We start from the raw sequence: 18,094 nt of genomic DNA on the forward strand, positions 1-18,094 counted from the left end.
AGGGCAGGGAAGCCACTGGGTAAAGGAAGTGGGAGCGAGGACTCGGATCCTTTCGCTAGCCCACTTCACCAGGGTAGTGCAGAAGCCAGGAAAGTTCCCCACAAGAGCGGGATTATTCCCCTGCTTACATATAGGGCAAAAGCACACAAAAGACCAGATTTCACATCCATGATGTGTTTTTCATGGCCGTGAGTTTGATAGGGCCCTACTTTCTATGTATCAAAATTATTATAACTGAGTAGTTGCAGGAAAAGACTTAGGGGCTACATTGTCTTTTTAGTCACATTAGGTGTAAATCCAGAAGGACCCCATTGACTTCAGTGGAGATCTTCCCAATGTATACCAGTTCATGTTCTGTAAATGGATGCAGGTGATGTTTTACTCTTAATTAGCCCACTCCAACCCCATACTGTGTCAGGCCCTCAAGTGGTCACCCTGCAGCTTCATGTTAATTTCTCTTTAAAAAAAAAGTGTGACACGTCAGAGCTCCTGCCTCCTGAGAGTGCCATTTCCATTTGTTTTACATAACTGAAAGTACAAGGATTTTTGGAGGGAAGGGACTGGAGAGAGAGCACATTTTCCAATCGCTCCGGAAAATCCCTCTGCTTTGGAATAATAATGCATGAGCTACTTGTCTATTAATATGGCATAACTAACTTAAAAAAAATTAACACCAGACTCCTGCAATCAGCTCTATGTTGGCTTCAGTGAGACTCCCCACAGGCATGTCAGGGTCTCATTTGTACTTTGTACTCATTGCATCCGATGAAGTGAGCTGTAGCTCATGAAAGCTTATGCTCAAATAAATTTGTTAGTCTCTAAGGTGCCACAAGTCCTCCTTTTCTTTTTGCAAATACAGACTAACATGGCTGCTACTCTGAAACCTTTGTACTTTTGAGATCCTTTTGTTGTTTTCTGTTCCAGCATATATAGCGTGCCAGTTCTGTATTCCTTTCTGCCTTGATAGAACCCTTTTAGTTGTGGCTACATTTGCCTGAAGTGAGCTCTGCTGAGCTTGGGGCCTTTGAGTTGTTTGTTAGTTGTTGGTACATTTCAGAAGCCTGAATCCTTTTGTTTATAGCTTCACTCTATGTTTTATTAAGGTTCAGTGCACCAAGAAGTCCTCCCACTGAACAGAGTGCATCAAGCCCTTGTTTATTGATATACGATAGGCCATAAAGCCATCATGACATAGGCTTTAGGAGAGTGATTCCAGCCTGCCAGAATCTCAGAGGAGGCTGATGGAAATTTTACTTTGCTTTGATTGTGAGCTTCAAGTGGCCAATTTTCAGCTGTCCTTTTGGGAGAAGAAAGGACAACACTACTCCGTCACAACTTTCAGCTAAGAATTGGTAGGAGCCAGGTTTATTTATGCCTTTGTTGATCTTGGAGATCTCCGTGTTCTCTTTCTTTAGAAGTCCCTCGCTCCCAACCCCCATCACCCAATAATATTTTGTCATATATACTAGTTTTATATGATGCAGGAACCCAGGCCAAGCTTTTTGAAAGTGACTAGTGATTTTGGGTGCCTCCATTTTTGGATGCCCAACTTAAGAAACCAAAGAAGGGCCTTATTTTCAGAAGGTGGCTGCTCTGCACATTTTGAAAATCACACCTCACATTGGGCACCTAAAATTCAGGGCATCCAAAGTCACTGGTCCCTTCTAAAAACCTCAAGGTAACATTTTCCCAAGAACCTAAGTCCCATTTTCAAAAGTGACTTGGGCACACCGGAGTCAGATCCCACTGACTTTCAAGGAGATTTTGGGTCCTGAGTGCCGAAGTCACTTTTGAAAATGGGACTTAGGCACTTTAGACTAATTTTCTAGGGGGAGTCAGGGATGGCTGTGAGATAACAGCAATCACTTCCCAAGACCCTGATTCTAAATTACATCATTCGTTTATGAAAAGCTTCCCCCCTCCCTGTCCTAAGAACAGTGTAACAAAGGACAGAATATCCCCAGAGTGAACTCTGATATGTCACGGTGGATGCCAGTCCCCACAGATGCTCCCGATGTTATTAATTTTTAAAATAAACTTGCTGATTGAGGTTCTGACTGCCTTTAAATTGTCTCTGCAAGGAGACTGTGTACTAATTAACCCACAGAAACAATCAATGATGTACCTTTTTCAAGTTTCAGGGTGATTAGAATATGAAAATGAAGAGCACAATGGTGCAGATGTTTTAAAATCACAGCAGACAGCAATTAGTGACATGGGAACCAGCTGCTTATCTCTCCAGATAAAGCCTCTTAATAGGGAATTACACTTGAGGAGCCATTACACAGATGGATCTAAGAATGATTTAAAGAGGGGGCGTTATAGTATTAACTTTGATTTGTGAGCCAGGGCCTTGACAAGCTTTATGCATACTACCTCTGGAAGAAGGTGCATTTGTAAAAGGGGCTCCTTACATATTAGCAGCCAAGTTTTCTTTTAGTATTGTTTTTAAGTTGTATCATTTTTTAAACCTATATGATCTTTACTAAGGGGTTGCTTTTGACCAGTCGGTTACTGGGATCTCTTCTTGCTCCTATTGTTCCTGCTCTGGGACAGTAAGTGGTGCATGGATTTAAGGGGTAGGTTTTGAAAGGGGAATGATTTTAAAAAAGTATGAGGTATTCAGTAATTAAATGTAAAGGTTTCCTGTGGACCAGATTCTGTCACCCTTAATGCTGACAGAGTATGGCACAGCTCCTCCTGGGTTGGCAGAATCTGGCCCTCTCTTTTAAGCAGTTAGCTTGCGGCTTGGACTGCATGCCAGCATAAAGGCGTAAAAGGGGGTGATACATTCCCATATGCACCTGTGCAGGCTACCCAGATCGGCGTGTGCAGCGGTAAATGGGCAGCATGCATGGAGCAAGTTGGAAGTGGGTGCTCCACCTCCACTTATTCTTTGGGCAGGACAGCTGAGCTGGTGCTGGGTGTGTTGTCACTTGCTGCTGACACAGGTCTATGCAGCATCTAAAAACCGCGAGTCAGGCTTCAAAATCATGAGATTGGATTACAAATCAGGAGGTTTTTTTAAAAAATAGACTACCTTGGGGTTCATTTGAGTTTTGTCCTCTGCATCCTAAGCTTTCGGGGGGCACTTATGCTACATTTTCCCATCTTGTCTCTGCAGCCTTGAGGACTAGGAACTTCCTGTCTCAAAAATGAAAACTGAGATTTTCACACAGTCGTGCACATCCAGGAGCTAGGGCTTTTAGAGTGTCACCAAATATCACGACACTCGTGCTCAAATCGTGGGAGCTGGCAACACGGCAAGAGTAAATTCCTATCCCCGCCTCCCTTGAGAAAGGATTGCAGGCAATATGTTTCAGAATCGCTGGACAGGAAAGGAGTTCCCACACTGCGGTGATTTGGGGCCTTGTGAAGAGCAAAATGCCAACATGGGCAGGCCCTGGTGATGAAATTCTTCAAACCAAAAGCTAAATACGAATAAATCTTCCATTCCTATGAATGGGCCAGATTCTGCTCTCGGTGCTACTGATATAGCTACAATTAACTCAGCTGAAGCCAACAACCTATTGGAATGAGTAGCCAACCTGCTGTATACAGTATTATATATTGGCAGTAGCACGAAGAAATGAATTCCAGAAAATGCAATGAGAAACAGCCATCAGCTGTTGTCTGAAGAGCCCTGTTCACAGTCAGCCCCACTGAAAGCTCCAGTCCCTACGGCTATCTTTACTGTGGGGAGTTTTGTTGTGGGTTTTTTGTTTGTTTGTTGTTGTTGCTCTATCTTTGTTTACAATGCCCTTTGATTGTGCTGCTCACCCAGCAGGGGAAATTGAAGCTGAAGCATTAGGAACAATGGGATCAGGCGGTGTGATCCAGATGGATACATTGGGAACAAAATATACTTAACTGCATTACTTTCAGCTAGCTGATTTGCCGGTCCTTTTAAGTAAACAGTGCCCACATATCAATTGCAGCAAGTCAGATTCGACCTGCTGCAGGCAACATGATCTCTGGTTGCCATGCTGAAGTAGCGTATGCTGAAGAATTATTTTAGAGTGGCATGCATGTGTTTGACGGGGGAGAGTTCATCGTAAAATGATACTGGAAGAAGCTACATTAAGAGACCCAGTGAGCTGTTGCATGCTTGGGCGAATACATAGTTTTGATAGAATGTGCAGATGGCACAATCCTGCAGATCCTTCCACAGGGGCTTAACTTTTGAAGTCCTGTTGAAACCAGGGTGACTACTTTGTGCTTAAAGTAGAACATGTGATTAAACAGTTGCGGTACTGGCACCTTAGATGTCACATGTATCTCTTTTCATGGATTGCAATATAAAGCTTGTGCTTCTCTGTGGTAGTATAGCAACAGCAGGGCTATAGTTAGAGATCTGTTGGTAGTTTCAGTGTCAATCTCCGCTTTGGGAGACAAGGTGATCGGTGCGGAGGGGTAACTGGCTATGTCTAAACTACACCACTGCGTGAATTGCAGAGCTCACCAGAGTGTTGCTATTGAACTGCCCCATGTGGATGCTGCTGGCGGGAGCAGAAAGGGACCTAGTTTGCTTTAATGGAGACCTTTTCGTTTGCGCCAGCAGCATCCACACAGGACAGTTAGAGTGCAACTCTTTGGGGTGCTCTACAATTCACGCCCCTGTCGTCCGTATTGCGGCTCAGTATAGACAAGCCCTGAGTCACAAAAATTCAGCTGCTTTGCATTTGGCATCTAAGTTGTCGGTCCTCAAATTATCATTACTATTTTTTAGCTCTGAATTAAATATCTTTGCCTTTTTTAAGCCAAAGGTGAGGGGCATTAGCAGCATGTGATTTTTTTTTTCTGACTGCTGTAACTCTTACTTTTCAAATGAAATTTCTCAGGGCATTGAGTTTCACAACTCAGCCTTTTGGGAGGAACTTTAGGGTTACTTTGATTACAGCCATAGGGCTGGGTGCTCCACTGAAGTAAAGTCCTACATCTTCATGGAAGAGAGTGGAACAGTGCCAGCTTTACACCATCAGAGCCCTGTAAGTTCTAGTTTTTGTGGGTTTTTTAAGTGAGAGATCATTATTATTTAGGGATCTTTGGGGCATAGATTGTGTACTCCTGTGTTTGTACAGCACCCAGCACGACCCCGATATGGACCTTTCTGATTGCTGCTGCAATGTAAATATTAATGAAAAACAAGAATCACAGCAGATAGTCCTCTCAGTGGGGTAGCTGCTTTATAGACTGATGTGAAAGCAAGAGGTATAATCCTGGTCTGACTGAGGTCGAGAGCAAACCTTCTGCTAAGAAAGCCTGCTGCTAGACTTCTTGATAAAGTGCAATGTACTTCCCCTTCCATGTCCCACAGTCCCACTGTGAAAGCCAGCATAAGCACCCCTATGTGTGCTCCCAGGAGATTAGGGAGGGAGTGAGGGGACTGCAGTTGTGCCTGGATCTTTACTGAGGCCTGGCCAGGTATGGGATAGCTTCTGGAGCCAGTCTTGCCCCCGTGCTCTTCACACTGCACACCATAAGAACGAGGCACAATCTGGTCTGGAAGCTGAGAGCCGGCAGAAGCAGCAGGGGGACAATGAAGTTGACTGTGCATCTCGTGAGCTTGATAATTATTTTAAAAAATAATGATTTTACGCTAAATACAATATTTCAGTGCCCTCCTTTTTCCGTGGCCAAAGGGGATGGAGGCAGGTGGCTACCTTTTGTAGGCCTGCCTGATGAAGGATGTCAAATTCACAACTCTGGAAACTGAACTCCTCCATGTAAACAAGCAGATTGTGTCATCCTAGACCCCCCGAGCAAATGCAGCACAGGTCGCAGCAGTGCAGGCTCTTCCTTTACTGCCTGCTCCATGTGATTCAGTACTGACGTAGAGGGGCTAGTTCATTCCTCGGGATCAGTTTACTGCTTGGGCTCTGGGAATAGGCTGAGAAGAAGGGTGCACAAACCAAAACACCTGCAATTTACAACAGCTACACACTCTGTTTTCTCACTTTACTTTTCCTGGGCATCTTTTCCTTTCCTAGGCATGCTCAGCCCACATGCACAAATGCCGAACAATCCCCAGAACTGAAGAATCTACAGTTACTCCTTGAGTCAGTGCACCACAATAGCTTAATTATTATGGTGTGTTCCAGCAAGGCCATATGCCTGACTTTTACATACACCCACTAATGATCTATCACCATCCATTTCCCAATAATATACAGGTTTGCCGGTTTCTAAACATAAACCCTGAACTTGGTGGTTCATCACCTTTAAACATAAGAACATACAAATGGCCATACTGGGTTAGACCAGTGGTCCATCTAGACCAGTATTCTCTCTTCCGACCATGGCTGAAGACAGATGCTTCAGAGGAAAGGAACAAAACAGGGCAATTATCAAGTGATCCATTCCCTGTCGTCCACTCTCAGCTTCTGGCAGTCAGAGCATTGTGTTTTATCCCTGACCTTTCCCAATAAGCATTGATGGACCTATTCTCCATGAATTTATCTAACTCTTTTTTTAACCTAGTTATACTTCTGACCTTCACAACATTTCCTGCTAATGAGTTCCACAATTTGACTATGTGTTGTGTGAAGAAGTACTTCCTTGTGTTTGTTTTAAACCTGCTGCCTATTAATTTCATTGGATGACCCCTGGTTCTGGTGTTGTGAAAAGGGGTAAATTTCCTTATTCATTGTTGCCGCACCTTTCTTGACTTTATAGACTTCGATCATATCCCCCTTTAAGTCATCTCGTTTCCAAGCTGAACAGCCCTAGTCTTGTGAATCTCTCCTCATCTGGAAGTTGTTCCATACCCCTGATCACTTTTGTTGCCCTTCTCTGTACTTTTTCCAACTTTAATATATCTTTTTTGAGATGAGGCGTCTAGAACTGCATATAGTATTCAAGGTGTAGGTTTACCATGGATTTATATAGTGGCACGATGGTATTTTCTGTCTTATGATCTATTCCTTTCTGTAAGCTTTTTTGACTGCTGCTGTACTTTGAGCAGATTTGTTTTTTAGAAATATCCACACAGGCTCCTAGATCTCTTTCTTGAATGGTAACAGCTAATTTAGACCCCATCATTTTATATTTATAGCTGGGATTCTGTTTTCCAATGTGTGTTACTTTGCATTTATCAACACTGAAGTTCATCTGCCATTTTGTTGCCCACTTACTCCCGTTTTGTGAGATTCCTTTGTAACTCTTTGCAGTTAGCTTTGGACTTAACTATCTTGAGTTATTTTGTGTCATCTGAAAACTTTGCCATGTCACTGTTTACCTCTTTTTCTAGACCATTTATGAACATGTTGAACAGCACTGGTCCCAGTGCAGATCCTTGGAGGACCCTGCTTTTTACCTCTCAGCACCATGAAAACTGACCATTTGTCCCTGCTCTGTGTTTCCTATCTTTAAATCAGTTACCTATCCATGAGAACACCTTCCCTCCCCATGAATGCTAACTTTGCTTATGAGCCTTTGTGGAGGGACCTTGCCAAAACTTTCTGAAAGTCCAATTGTCCACTAGATCACCCTTCTCCACATGTTTGTTGGCACCCTCAAAGAACAAAATTCCAGTTGAGGTCAATCAGGATTGGGGTTATGTAGCACTTCCTTCAACCATGCTTCATAGACCTTAAAACCTCTTAGGATGGGACCTTCTTTCCCCAAAATATCTGTTATAAATCCCGAGAAACAGAGGTTTAGGGTAGTACTGCTGATATAAACTTAACTGTAATAGCCAAACTGTGGCAGTAAAATGTAGTTAATGTTATTTTCTACTATTCTTCCCTTGCTTACACATTTATTTTAACTATCCCAACATGTATTTAGTATTCAATCTAATTACAATCACAGTTTACTACTGAAGAGTAGCTTGTAGTACTACATGTACGAAACACATTTCACAGCTTGACATGGAGCGTCACAAAAATGGATAGGAAATCATCATAAAACCAACAAATGATTACAGGGGAGCAAGAGTCTAGAAGTGGTCAATAAATGAAAGTGAAGTGGGTTTTTTTGTCTGAAGGGGCTTTTGAAAATATTATGTCTGAAACATACATAATTTCTTCAGGTGAAGAAAGTCCACCGAGAATCAATGCGGACTTTCATTTGCTCTTCACTAGTCTTCAACATAACTGTACCCTTTATGTTATCCCTGAAGTTTGAAGGGATGTGGTCAGATTAAAAATTATATTGCAAATATTGCTTATCCAGATTGCAAATTACAGTTCATTAAAATGGAAAGAGATGTTAAAAACTAATTTGGGTCCTGATACTACTTTACTGTATTCACATGAGTAGTCCAATTGGGCCTACTCACATATATAAAGCTAAGCAGGTAAATAAGTCTTTGAAAATTCAGGACCATACCTTTTCACCACGTTTCTCTGAGGTTTCTAAAAAAAAGCAGACCCGTCAATTTCATTTTCACTTTCTAGACAATATCATTGTCCACTTCTCGTGCACTAGCACTAGCTGTAATTTTTGAGCTGCAAATGCGGGATGTGATTCTGCAACGCTCTCTGACACGGAGCGACTGCCTACAAAGGCAATGGTTACTCAACGTGGGAACAGGTTGCAAAATCAGGCCATTTACAAGGGAAGGTTTTGCTTGTGTTAAAAGTGTGTGTGTGCAAACACACACACAAAAACGCTGTCTATATATATCTTTAGTAATTTAAAAGTATATGGATATTTCTATTTGTCTTAAGGTTGCAGAAAGATGCATTTACAACTCATAAATCTGTGGTCAAGTTTCACCTGTGTCCTTTTTAAGAAGACTTTACAAAGTATCTTGAAACTTAAGAGAAGATCATTTAAGAGTAGTTGTCCTTCAACATGCAAGTTTATAAGATCTTTACATTAATGTTTATGATGAGCCCAATAAACTTACTTTTTTTTTCATTTTCTTCTGCTTTGCAGGTTTATGACCGGCCCCCAAAGCATTCTGCTCTGCACTATGACCCAGGCCTCCAACAGGACTTCACCAGTGACACCTTAAAATCAAAGCACCAGCAAAAAAGCAGCAACCAGCACCATCTTGACTGGTCAGCAAGCTCTGACACTGGATCTGCTTCTCAAAGTTGCTTCCTCAATACAGAATCCAGCCGAGAAGCAGCTACTGCCACCAAGGTTTCTGCTCAAGAGCCAGTTTCTTTCAGCATGTCTCAAACAAAGAAATCTGGTGCAGGAAGCACATGGAGTCAGTTGTCAACCAACAATAAAGAGCTGGCTGTATGCAGTGCAGTTCCATCGCCAAATAACATCACAGCAGCATCCCAGCCTAGCAATCCATCCGAGTGCAATGGGCTTTTGCCTCTAGTGGATAAAGAGGGAGGAGGCCAAATGGAGATCCCTGACCAACCCACTGGGAACACAAAGAAGAAATCCAGCAAAAAAGACTTAATAAATCAAACTATCCAAAACACAGATGTAGAATGGGTGAAAAATGCTCAAAAAGCATTTGAGAGCAAAACCCATGACAGCATGGAAGGGAAAAAGGAATCTTATTCAACAGACAAACTGCTAGAAGCATCGCCCTCGAGGCAGAACCCGAGTTCTGCTAATGGTTCTGAGAGTGACACCAGTCATGTACGAATTACTATCCCAATAAAGACTCCAACAGCAGATATGTCTGGCCACAAAAGGAAAAAAAGGCAATCTGCAAAATCTTCAGCAGATAAAACTATCCAGGAAAAAAGCCTACCTTCTGGACTTCCCATGAGCAGTGAAGTAGCAAACAGGACTAGTTCACAACTGGAGGGGAGCAAAAAAGATCTTCGAGCCACAAAGCAAGGGAAAGCTCCCGAGAATGAGTCCCCATTGACAGCTATTGAGAGCAGTGGGGTCACTGACAAAGCTCCCCCAAACAGTGCAGGTAGGCTCAGAAAATCGGCAGCTGGAACTTCCATGTCTGCTCCTACCAATCTTCCTGCATCTAGCAAATTGCCAGAGGTCCAGCACCCAAAACTTGTAGCAAAACGGAGATGGACCTGCAGCAAACCTAAAAACATGCTTCAGGAAACCTCTGTGGCTACATCTGAGAAGCTGATGGTGGAGCCTCCTTCAGCCTATCCCATCACTCCATCTAGCCCTCTGTATACCAATACAGACAGTCTTACTGTGATTACGCCCATCAAGAAAAAAAGAGGACGACCAAAGAAACAGCCTTTGCTCACTGTCGAAACCATCCACGAGGGAACCTCCACCAGCCCGGTCAGTCCAATCAATCGAGAATTTCCAGGCACAAAGAAAAGGAAGAGGAGAAGGAACCTGGCTAAGCTGGCCCAGATGGTCCCAGGGGAGGACAAATCCATCAGTGAACTGAAATTTCACAAAAAGGTCGGCAAGTTGGGCGTGTTGGATAAGAAGACCATCAAGACCATCAACAAGATGAAGTCCCTCAAGAGGAAGAATATTCTGAATCAGATCTTGTCCTGTTCCAGCAACATAGCTTTGAAAACAAAAGCCCAGCCACCGTCCACCGCAGGAGCTGCGACCATCGATGCCAGACTAGGGAAGCAAATAAATGTCAGCAAGAGGGGGACTATCTACATTGGCAAAAAACGGGGCAGGAAGCCAAGAGCAGAGCTGCAGCCCCCTCCAGAAGAACCTAAGACAGCCATCAAGCACTCAAGGCCTGTTTCGAGCCAGCCAGAAAACCCAGCAGTGCCTTCCAACTTGCAGTCACTTGTGGCATTGTCACCAGCAGCTATTCATCCGCTTTCAACACAGTTAGTGGGGTCTAATGGCAACCTTAGCCCTGCAAGCACTGAAACAAATTTTTCAGAGTTAAAAACTATGCCAAATCTTCAACCCATCAGTGCTCTTCCTACAAAAACCCAGAAGGGAATGCACAGTGGAACTTGGAAGCTTTCTCCACCCAGGTTAATGGCTAACTCACCTTCCCATCTGTGTGAAATAGGTTCTCTGAAAGAAGTCACGCTGTCACCAGTGAGTGAGTCTCACAGCGAGGAAACCATACCAAGCGACAGTGGAATAGGTACAGACAATAACAGCACTTCTGACCAAGCAGAAAAAAGCTCAGAATCCCGCAGGAGGTACTCTTTTGATTTCTGTACCCTGGACAATCCAGAGGCCATACCATCTGACACCAGCACAAAGAACAGGCATGGTCACCGGCAGAAGCATCTCATTGTTGATAACTTTCTCGCTCACGAGAGCATTAAAAAGCCAAAGCACAAGAGGAAAAGGAAAAGCCTGCAGAACAGAGATGACCTCCAGTTTCTTGCAGACCTCGAGGAGCTCATCAACAAGTTTCAAGTGTTCAGGATTTCCCATAGAAGCTACACGTTTTACCATGAAAATCCATATCCTAGCATTTTCAGAATTAATTTTGATCATTATTACCCTGTGCCATATATCCAGTATGACCCATTGCTCTATCTTCGCAGGACCTCTGACATGAAGTCTAAGAAGAAGCGTGGTAGACCTGCCAAAACCAATGACACCATGACAAAGGTGCCTTTTTTACAAGGGTTCGGTTACCCTATTCCCAGTGGGAGTTACTATGCACCCTATGGAATGCCTTACACATCAATGCCTATGATGAATCTTGGTTACTACGGTCAGTATCCAGCTCCTTTGTACCTGTCCCACACACTTGGAGCAGCTTCCCCATTTATGAGGCCCGCAGTGCCCCCACCCCAGTTCCATTCAAGCTCTCATATGAAGATGTCCACCACTGCCAAGCATAAAGCCAAACACGGAGTGCACCTGCAGACACCTGTGGGAATGAGCCTTGGAGATATGCAGTCCTCCTTGGCACCTCCAAAGGTTGGAGGAACCAACCTTTCTAGTGGCCGACTTCACAAAAGAAAACACAAACATAAGCACAAGCATAAGGATGAGCGGATATTGGGGGCACATGAAGATCTGAGTGGTCTTTTTGCTAGCAAGTCCACCAGCTTCTCCAGCCATGCAATCAGTGAAAGGCTAAGTGGCTCAGACAAAGATCTCTCCTTGCTCAACGAGAAAAGCAAGCATAAGGAGAAACAGAAGCACCAGCATTGTGAAACGGGACACAAAGTCTCAAAGAGTAACTTTGAAGTGGATACACTGTCTACGTTATCGCTTTCTGATGCCCAGCAGTGGACGCAAAGCAAAGATAAAAGTGACTTGAGCAACGATCCCATTGACTCTTGCACAAAGAGATACTCGGGTAACACTGAGACTAGTGCAAGGTCAGAGTCCCTGGACATGTTTGGTGAAATCAGTTCCTCCAGTGAAAAGCGGGACAATGATGCAAGTGGGAATAAAAGAAGAAACTTTGAGGGGTTTGGAACTTACAGGGAAAAGGACATTCAATCCTTCAGGATGAATAGGAAGGACAGAAGTACCTATGATTCTTCGGCCTCTTCAGGTAAGCCCTGAATTTCTAACCTGAGCAAAAAGGAGCTTGGCATTCTCAACCGTTATGTCTCTTTATAAAAGTTAGACACTTATTTCTCTGTCATTATATCATTAAACCCCCATGATTATCCAGATTTTGGATTGTTGGGGCGCGGGGCTGAGGGTGGCAAGAATGTTGGCTAGATCTAAAGCCAAAACCTTTTAAAGACGTTTTGTTATTGCATGGCATTTTTATAAACATTTTCTCTGCTTCTCTCCTATTTATCCTCACTTCTTGCCTTTTCTTTGAAAATCTCCTGGGCACTGGCTTATACAGAGTCACTGCTATAGGTAACTGCTGGCAAGGGGATCACTGCAGACTTTCCTCTTGCTGGAATCCAGTGCCTCTGACCACGGTGAATTGAGTCTTTGCTTGCACAGCCCTTGGAAGTAGAGCCATCATACTAAAGAAAGACTCTCCTACGGTATGGAGAGCCTACAAAAGATGCCTGTTGATCACTAGTCTTAATCCCATTAGGTGTGATGGGAGTTAAATGGTAGCTGTGGGACCCGGAGCCAGCCCCACTAGTTGTGTGTTGTTGTGCCAATCAGGAGACCCAGGTGTCCTGGCGATAGGCGGTTTTTGGATGGATAGACAGGCAGAGACCCCAATCAGAACCCTAATCTAATTCTCTCACTTTCTGGTCAGCAGGAGTCATGCACAGTCATGTACTTCAGATCAGGGTGGTAGCCGGGGGAGCCTGGTGTCACTGAAGCAATAAGCCCTACATGATTAAGGATCAAGGTGGATTGATTTTTAGCACTTATGACTTAGAAGAGAAGATGGGTATGTGGGACTGGGAGGAAGGAGGGGACCTGAAGCTCCATTTGTAGCTTCAGGGCTTCTCTTCCCCACCCAGAAGAAGAAAGGGATCTGAACCTTGTCTGCAGACAGAACTGGACTTTGCATTATAAAGCTGCCTTCCTGGTAATGACACAGAGAAAGGTTGTTTGCTGCAGTGTAAACAACTTTGGCTTGGGAGCAATCCCAGACCTTCTGCACCATCAGATATCCCATTGTTCTATCATATCAAGCACATTTCACTCTTGAGTTCTGGAGGAGTGTGCACCTTATTGGGATGGCCGAGTTTGGAGGAGATTCAGAGCTGGATTCTGATGTGCTAGAGAGGCATATCAAATTTGGGTAATTCCTGGCCTCGAAAATGAGGAGGCAGAATCGCTGTTGGGGAAGGCTCTGGGAGGGAATTTATGCAGCCTGCCCATATAGAATTTATGCAGCCTGACCATATGAGATTCTTAGGCTTTTGATTAAGAGCCAAATACTGCTCATGTTTAAGTTAACTGGATTATTCCATTTCCTTCACTGCGACTAGGATTTGGCCTTAAGTAAAGAACAGCAAAGTTTTAAATGGCAGAGTTACTAGGTAAATTACAAAAATCTAATATTCTTCCTGCCCTCCCTCTGGTGTACTAGGCAAATAGTCACTGTTTGACCAGTCTGTAATCTTTAGTCAACAGAAAACCAACCAGCAGTTTGGAAATATATCCATTAAAATTGCCATATGGAAACAGACCCATTGTAACCAATATGTGACATACAGAAATGCTGGAATGAGACTGAATTTATTTCCTGGTCATAGCAACCAAAATGGATGGGTCAGTTACAAAAGATTAATACCCCATCATAGGGTGGGGTCATTATCCAGGGACTGCAGTGGCTTCTATTACAATGATGATATATCCTAATGCATAAGGATTCAGAGCCCCATCATTTGTATCCTGAGTACGTGATGGACATTACTGATTTCCCAGTATAGTAGCAATTGCACTTTCATTTTCATGAAATGGAAGAACTGCTGAATCTTAATTTTCCAAGCTAATCCATTTAATATATGAAAAGAACATTCTAACTAAAGAGGAAAAAACCTAAAATAACTGAGGACACTTTGAAATTGAGCCCTAAAATCCCCCTACATTTTCCACCAAACTGACTTTTAGTTCAGCTGAGGGTAGAATTGTTTGTTAATAAAAAGCCTGATTCATTTTGTTTTCCATTGGTGCATTATTGATGTCAATACAGAATAAAATGAAGTGGTTAGATCTGCAGTTTCTGCTTCACTACACTCACTGTTCCAACTTTTAAAAATTTCTTACTTTCATGACTGCTAATAGGTGTTGTTCCCCCATGGTGTTCCCCCAATCCATCAAGTTGTAGATTATGAACTGTTTCTTCATTGTCAAAGTATTATTTAGATGGAAAAATCATCCACATTTAGGTAACCAGAGCCAGCTAACCAGGGCCATAACTTGCACTACAAGAGGAAAATATTAAAACTAAAGCACTGCCAAGAAAGGTCTGGAGCCAAGACTGCTCATTAAAATCCAAGAGCATCTGTCTGCTTATGATTTTCTAAGATCTCAATGCGACCTTATTTTTTGCCTTTCCCCTTCATTGGTATTCCCAGTTGCAGTCTGCTCTTGAAATTGTTCACAGCTATTAACTGGTGTCCACTGAGGACGGATAAAACTTTTTCATGATAACCTTGACCTTCTTTCTCCTAACTCACCTTGTATTTCATGGAAATGAGAGCCAGGAAATCACTGTGAAACATGCAGTTCTCCAGCTGGAGGCTGTTCCATAGCTGTGATAGTTCTCATAATCAGGCAGTTTTAATCTCCCACTATTTACATATAATATATAATAATGATAAAGAAAGGCTTCCTGAATATTCAGACTAAAGTTTAATGCAGATTCACATCAGACTTTCAGGTCAGCGTTGTCCTATCTTGGTAAATCTTATTGCATGGTGTTTCAGTCACATGTCTTCAGCAGTATATGTGCACCATTTATATCTCCAGGTTCCTCTTTACTATATATTGCTGGAGGTAAGATATGCAACTAAAAGTATGCTGTATAAGGAAATAGCCATGATAAAAGTCAGAAGGGAACCATTTAATGCTATCGAGTGACCATATACTCCTAACAGTTTGCCGTGAAATGGGCTGCTGGAAGTGCCATTTCATTTTTTTTAAAATCGCTACTTGTATTCTAGTAGTACCTGAAGGCCCCAGTAGAGATCAGAGCCCCATTGGGCTACAGGGTGTGTGGATCACACACAGAGCAAAAGGGAAGATGGTCCCTTCCCTGAAGAGCTTTCAATCTCAGTAGACAAAAGGATCAAAGAATCATGATCCCCATTTTACGGATAAGAAATAGAGATATTCAGGGATTTGTATCACATGGGGGGTATAATGAGGGAAGTATAATTATAGTTCCTTCCCTCCCTCCCATAAGATCTGTGACAATAAATACATTAAATCTTATGAAGTCCATAGCTACTCTGGCCATGGAAGTCCTATAAGTACCATAGATAGATGCTATCTGATTAAATATAGGTTGTGAGTCTAATGGAGACAGCAGCAAAGATTGATAACCAGAAAGCTACTCTGTATAGCACTGTATTACTGTATATCCCTTTCCTGAGACTGATCATGATCTAGGGGTTATTTTATGCTTAGATTATCTCTGCAGGTCTTTGTAATTGAAGATTACACAGGAAGAGATTATCTAGCATGCATATCAGACATCCTGGCTCAAACATCAGCTAATAGGGACATGGTTTTCATCAGATACAGTATAGATACTATGCACCGTCAATTTACAGGAGTATAAAGTTAATCATATGTAGCTATTAAGAAAGGCAATAATCATCAATCTCCAAGTGTCAGGTATTTAGCAGGTGAACATGCATTATAAATTAATACTTAACTCACCTACAAAATATCCTGTAGTCCTATCCTCCACCACTCCACATGGCACCAATTTAACTCAAAAGTTCAATGGAATCAGTATCTCCTTTAGATCACAGATGTGAAGTACAAACAGATGAAGCTAAGAGAACCAGCAAAGAGGTCGGACCAAGGTCTAGGCATCAGCCAATGCCTGCCAGGACATACAATGGATCTGTCTGTCTTTCTAACGGTTAGCCAAAAACATGACAAAAGGGAGAGTAGGAGAAATATTGGGCTAAGGATCTAGAACAAGTGATACAATGAAATGGATGCATAACCATTCCAGTGCTGATACGGTATATACTGCTTTAGAGGCAATCCCCCAAACACACAAGTGAGTAGTTTAACTCGCTTGAGTAGTTTCATTTTAATCAACGGGACTTCTCCCATCACTAAAGTTACCCTCATGCCTATGTGTTTGTAGGAATGGGCCATCTACACAGCACAGAATAAATCTCTGGAAATCCTCACCAAATAGTCCAGTAGTGTTGCCTGATTTAAAACAAGACTTGATTTGCACATAAACAAGCATGGCAAACTGTTGGCAAAGTCGAAACCTGTTCTGTTTTTTTGAGGGACAGCCTACACTGTTCTCTGATGCTGCTGCACCCTCTCAATGGGCAGATGGAGAGAGCTACTTTTCACTAGTGGGTAAAGTGATTCCTCTTTCTGAGTGTGCAGAGAATACCATGTTAGGGATAGTCAAATAGTATTAGTCCACCCCTTTATTCAGCAAATATTGCTGTGGCTTGCTGAATATTGTATTCCATGAGTAGGTTTTTGTAGTTCCACAGTCTAGATCCGATGCATATTCGACAATGAATATGTTACTCGATGAATAGCAGCAAAATTTTTCAAAAAAGATATTTGATTAATGTGTTCTTTCTGGTGAATGTTTTCTCATTCAACCTGCTCTGAGATATCTATATGTATTTCTATGCTGATCAGATCTTATATGTATAGACGATATGTATTATTATTTATTTTTTGTATTATCAAAGCATCTAAGACCCCCAGTCGTGAACCTACGTTGTGCTAAGTGATGTACAAACACAGACCAAAGTGAGTGTGTGTGTTCCCTGCTCTGCCACAGACCTCCTATAAGACTAGTCAGGTTGCTTAGCTCCTTTGAGCCCATCTGTAAAATGGGGGTAGTAACATCTTCCTACCTTTCAGGAGTATTGTGCGGATAAGTTCATTAAAGATTGTTAGGTGCTCAGATACTTTAGGGATGGGGCCAGATAAGTCCCTGAGATAAATACGAACGTCATATTCAGCTGATCAATTTCATTTCCCATACAGGTTTGACATATTAACTAACTTCATGCTGCCTACAAATGCATCTCCACAGTGTCTGCTTCTCACATTCAAAGCCCTGAGCAGCTTCAAACACCTGCCATTTAAAATCAACCCATAAAGTCAGAAGTTTGCTTCTGTCCATAGGATCTGAGGGACAGAACAGATAATATTCAGTTACAGGTTGAAGGTTTCATATGTCATGACTCAGCAAGGCTTGCATGGGAGCTTTACCCAGGGCCCTTCTTTATGTATTCATTCACCTACATCACAGTGTCTGTGTAGGCCCCTAGATGCGTAGGGATCTCTTAAAAATGCAACTACAAACTAATTGGGTCCATGGCCTCAGAAAAGATCTCCTGGGCCTTTAGGATACATTGCTGCCTGGTTTGCTTTCTGCAGTGTTAGTTATATGCCACTGCCGACACAGAAAGCCATAGTAGCCTGACCATGCTCTGTTCTAGTCTGGCACTTCCTATGTAGAAGGGATGAAGAGAGAAAATAATAGACTGACAGGAGGAATACAGTGAATCAATATGGATCAGTCCAAAAGGCAGCAGCCTCAGCACACCAGCTGCCTGTCAGTGTGAAGTTTTTGTAGTCATCACAGCAACGGAGGGTTAAGAGCATTTTAATTAACAGCTTTAGCTTGATTTGCTGCAACATTAACGTT

General features: G+C 42.6%; 1 protein-coding gene across 2 annotated transcripts in view; it reads left to right on the forward strand.

Annotated features, from left to right (window-relative positions):
- Positions 1-18,094, forward strand: part of SETBP1 (SET binding protein 1) — a 316,119-nt gene that overhangs the window by 212,939 nt on the left and 85,086 nt on the right. For both annotated transcript variants that reach the window (XM_038403584.2, XM_043514525.1), the window contains exon 3: positions 8,884-12,343. In XM_038403584.2, the coding sequence (XP_038259512.1) occupies positions 8,884-12,343 (3,460 nt within the window). The remainder of the gene's footprint in view (positions 1-8,883; positions 12,344-18,094) is intronic.

Source organism: Dermochelys coriacea, chromosome 5 (genome assembly GCF_009764565.3).
Source record: "Dermochelys coriacea isolate rDerCor1 chromosome 5, rDerCor1.pri.v4, whole genome shotgun sequence".
Classification (NCBI taxonomy): Eukaryota; Metazoa; Chordata; order Testudines; family Dermochelyidae; genus Dermochelys; species Dermochelys coriacea.